This window comes from Pyrus communis, chromosome 8 (genome assembly GCF_963583255.1).
Source record: "Pyrus communis chromosome 8, drPyrComm1.1, whole genome shotgun sequence".
NCBI classification, from domain to species: Eukaryota; Viridiplantae; Streptophyta; class Magnoliopsida; order Rosales; family Rosaceae; genus Pyrus; species Pyrus communis.
The window spans coordinates 22,655,826-22,660,685 of record NC_084810.1 but is presented as its reverse complement, the minus strand read 5'-3'; the positions used below and the strand labels follow the sequence as shown (position 1 = coordinate 22,660,685).

The 4,860-nt window shown below is 38.3% G+C and overlaps 1 protein-coding gene across 1 annotated transcript; it reads right to left on the bottom strand.

Moving 5' to 3' along the window:
- Positions 1-222: 222 nt before the first annotated feature.
- LOC137743754 (uncharacterized) lies at positions 223-1,869 on the bottom strand. Its single transcript, XM_068483697.1, has one exon. It carries the CDS (start codon positions 1,617-1,619, stop codon positions 504-506), a length of 1,116 nt encoding a protein of 371 aa, XP_068339798.1. The 5' UTR covers positions 1,620-1,869; the 3' UTR covers positions 223-503.
- Positions 1,870-4,860: the final 2,991 nt, after the last annotated feature.

Here is a 4,860-nt window from a genome sequence, read left to right as displayed (position 1 = left end):
TTACACCGTACCCAAACACTGATAAATAAATAAAACACTAAAATGGGACAAAAATCCCACTCTCAAGTGAGGCTTTGCTAATTAGCATACAAATTAACATGGCAGGATGCACCAATTACCAATAAATCCATGCCAACTATCACATGTTAAATGGGATAGAACAAGAAACCGACAAGGCCACAAAGGGTTGGAGCTCAACCTACACAGTCCACACTAAGACACTAACAATTAACATCAACAATTCATCATCCTATTTATATATAATTACATACCAAAAAATAAATATCCACATACCTAAATTAGTAAATTAATAAGAAGAAGATGGGAAATAGAAATTGAGGATTAGGGCTGTGACATGTTTTTGGTCACAGGCTAAGCAAAAACCTGGAGTGGATCAAACACCATCACCACCACACATCACCAAAAAATCACAATCCTCGCTCTACAATAAGTAGTACTACAAGTTCATATTACATGCATCAAACGCTCAAATTGTCACACTATCACACAGTATATATAATCACAAAACAAGGAAGCACAGCCCTCGGGTTATACACCAAAAGCTCCTCCTCGTCGACCCTCGAGTGTACCCCGCTGCCTCCTCGTCCCACGACCGAGTCGAATCCACCGCCCTCTTTGTCCACGTCATCAATATCCTCCTCCGAGTCACACCCGACCCGACCCGCCACGACCCGGCAGACCAGCATAGCCCGCTTCACGTTCATGAACTTAAAGTCCTCCTCGATATCCTCCGGAATCGCCACGTGTGCCCTGGAGCTACTCGACAAAGTGGAAATTCCGTCCAACTTGGGCGAGAATCCAGATTTAATAATCCCGCAAATACTGCAGTACTCGTGATTACAAATCCCAGAATTCCCGTTGAGTCCCAAATCGCAGACGAAAGTGGAGCAGTGAAATCGGAGAAGCTCGTTGCCGTCGGCAATGCAGCGCTCGTCCCGCCTCCGGCAAGCGCCGTTTCGCGCCGCCTTCGACTTGACCAGCTCTCTGTACTCCTCGAACCTCGACAGGATTTTACCGCTGTTGTGGATCTTCAGGATCCGGTGAATTTCGGGGGCTTTTCGCGTATCGGTCCAACCGGTTTTGAATATGATTTGGACGATGTTTTTGCCCGAGTCTCCGTCATGGAGCTCTGAAACGGCGTGGTGGATTGCCTGGTGGTGGTCGAGAGTCTCGGGTTTCGGGAAGATTTCGCCGCAGGCGGTACAGGGGAAGATATCGTTTCGGAGAGGGAAGAATTGGTGGGAACCGGCCGAGATACCGGATTCGGGGAATGACCCAGGTGGGTATTTGGTGTCTGGGTCGGGTAGGACGAGGGAGACGATGGAATGGCTGGAGGAGCGGGGTGGAGTGGAGAGGTGGGATTGGATGATGTTGGTGCAGGTGATTTTGCAGGATTTGGAGGTGAAGATGCGTTTGAGATAGGACCAGGAGGTGGAAAGGGCTTTTTGGGGTTTTAGGGTGGTGGGTTTAAGGAGTTTACGGCGGTGATGATGCTTTGTTTGGTGATTGGTGGTGGCGGTGAAAGAGAAGCAGCCGAGGTGGAGGAGGAGGAGAAGGAGAGAGAGGAACTTGTTGAAGAGTGTTGATATGTTGGCCATTAGGGTTTTGGAAAATGAGTGTATAGTAGATGTCGATAGCTATAGGGTATGCATGAAGATGGAGAGAGAGAGAGAGAGAGAGAGAGAGAGAGAGAGAGAGAGAGATGATTGGTGGTTAGGAAATTATGGAAGGAGGAGGAGGAGAGAGGAGTAGATGATCATGAAGGGGGAAGGAGATAGAGAGGGGGAGGAGGTGGGACACGGGAGCAGGTGAAGAAGAATAAAGCTAAAAGAGAGAAAGAGTAGGTGGAAGGCAACTTCATGGTATCTCTCTGTCTGCCTCTAGAGCTATCTCTATATCTCGTTTCTCTTAGATGATGGGGAGGTAGTGAGAATATCTTACGTCGAGGAATTAATTTTTTATTTTTATTTTACATATCATTACTGTATAACATACTTTTGACTGAAATTAACAGTCTTCCATTGAAGGGAATTTATCATGCATCATATGTATAAGGGATGCACCCAGTGACGAAGCCAGAAATAATCGGAATGAGGGGCGGAATTTAAAATTGTAAAAGGTCCCAAAAAATTGTAGACAATCAAATCCTTTCAGATAGTAAGCAATATTAATGTCATTCATAATCAAGGTTGAAGGTTCTAAAAGACGTTAGGAGCTAGTAGGGAAATGAACTGAACCTAAGCAGATTTGAGTAAATTTATTATATATCATCTAACGCCTAGGTGGGAACCTAGACGTATTTGAGTAAACTTATTATGTATATATCATAATAGAGATTTATAATCAAATTTATTGTTGATATAGTCTTATTGGGTATTGGGCACCACATGTATTTTAGGAGGCGAAATTTCAGGGAGAAGAGAGAGTTCACAAATAAAGTGTAACGAATTTTGAGTTTTAGGAAGTAAAGCGATGACTTTTGAGTTACAGATAAAATAAGATCAAAATAGAGTTCCAGATGACGTAGCTAGGATTGTTTTTTATTTCTTGTACTTTTTACGGTTTCACTTGAAGCGTGCTTTTGTTTGGCTTGAACATGATACATGAACTTGAAACACTCTGCATGCATCACATGGATCTTACTTTTTCTGTCGCAACTTTAACCATAGCGTTCCCTTACATATTTGAGACATACAAAACATCTGCTAGGGGAAAATTTTCTTTGTGATGGGAATACGGATGGTATATCATATATCTTTATAGAAGTGGTGAAATTTTTTATTTTTTAAGTTATTAACTTTTTAACACATATCCCACCATTTGTATAATGACATGTGGTATACCATCTCGTGTACCGGTCACACTGAAAAATCTCTCGTCTGCTTGAGCTTTGCCATTACAATTTCCTTTTAATAAAAACTATGAATTAAAAAACAATCACTTATCACTATGGTATATTAGTATTTATGAAGTGAAAATTTTAAGTTTAATTTTTATGAATAACGAGTTTGATTCAAAATTTTCACACGTCTTAATATAAGTAAATCATTATATCAAATACGAAAACCCCTTACGCATGCACTTCTCGATCATGAATTAAATACCTAATCAAAACTAATTAATCACCTCAATGATCGACAATCCAAAGTGCTTCATCATTGTCAACAATTAATTGAGGGAAACTGAGACTGGCATGTGGAGTTCCTTAAGCTCATCATTATTCACGATCACGTACCAAATTACCAATACATATATCTACTTGGAAATTAAAGAAGAAATTAATAAATTGATCAAGAACAAACTCCTAGATGCGATACTACGGAATGGATGTGGTTCCACAAGTGCAAGGCTCTCCCACAAAAGCGCCAACCCATTTAATTAAGAGAATTTTAACGAAAAGTTCTTGGTATTGTTCATTTTAACAAAAAATCACATTTTTATACTAAAAAGTCAATCATGTACTATTCAATTTATCATTTATTTTGTCCTTATCGTTAAAATTCAAAATTTTCAAACTTTTTCATTAGTTTTCCTTTTAATTAAACAATTTGATACATAAAACCAACAATTAGATAAATGGGGTTTATCATGCGGCCATTTCTCAAAAAGAATCCAAGGCCTGCTCTTGCCGTTTAGTTTGTTTTTTCATTGAAGGATATGAACAAATATGACACATGATTTTGTCTAAAATTGTAGGTTTTTATTTTTTATGACTAAAGAAAAGGAGTAATGCGACAAAATTCCATTTATTTAAGATGACACTGTGTGTGGAGGACCCCCAAGAGTACAAAAAAAATTCAGTATGTAGGAAACATGTGTTAATACACCAAGTGTCATATACAAATGGTTAGATACTTGAACGTTAAAAATTTGTTAAATTTTTTTTTTCAAGTATTCAACCACTTGCATTATAATATGTACGTAGTATACTAGACTGTCGTATTCGTGACACACTAAAAAATTTCTCCAACAATACATGCATGAAACTAATTTAATTTGTAAAATTAAGTTAGTGAAACCAAACTTCGAGGGGTTAAATTGGTTTTAGTGCTGTACGTAATCGATTCTACTTTACAATTTTTCGAGTGCTGTGGCCATGCATTTTGGAGACATATATGCCTCTGTTTACTTTTTCGTTATCAGCAGGAATCGGTATCTCTAGCTACCTCCACGTTATCAAATGTTAAAGTATTATTTCCCTAATTTGATTCAACTTAGGGAAATTAACAGTCTCAGAAACATTTTGTGAATATCATGAGCATTGAGCAATCTAGGGTTACAATTCATATAGATCTTAAGACATGTTTTATATCATTCTCTAAAATACAAAATTTCTCATATACTTATATTATAAAATGTGAATTCGTAATACTTCGTAACTGCATTACAATCTTCATCTTACCACTCAAAAAACATTTTCCATGATGGTACGAGTTCTTCACTAGTTGGTTCCAAACATGCACGATAAGCTACGTACGCACATAGCTGAATAGTGTCACACTGTATTGATGTGTATACAATAGTATAGCTGTGATGACTCACTGTTGCTTCGTCCGTTTATTACTTACCTCTACGTAAGAGTTTGGCTCTTGACCATCCTCTGAAAAGAGGAAGAAAAAGACCTTAGTCCATCAAGTAATTTGTAACAAAAGCAGAGCAGATTAGCAGTTGGGAACCCTCATAGATAAAAGTTGAAGTGAAGTTTTAAGGTTTGTTTAGAAGTGCTTTAAAATAATGACTGAAAATATTTTTGGTGAAATTTTTTTTAGACAAATCCTTAGTAAAAACGCAAATGAAATCTAAGAAAACACTTAAAATGCTTCTTGGAAGAAGCATAAG

Bases quoted from the DNA above. Each gene is read 5' to 3' on its own strand.
- LOC137743754 (XM_068483697.1), bottom strand. From the start codon at position 1,619: ATGGCCAACATATCAACACTCTTCAACAAGTTCCTCTCTCTCCTTCTC.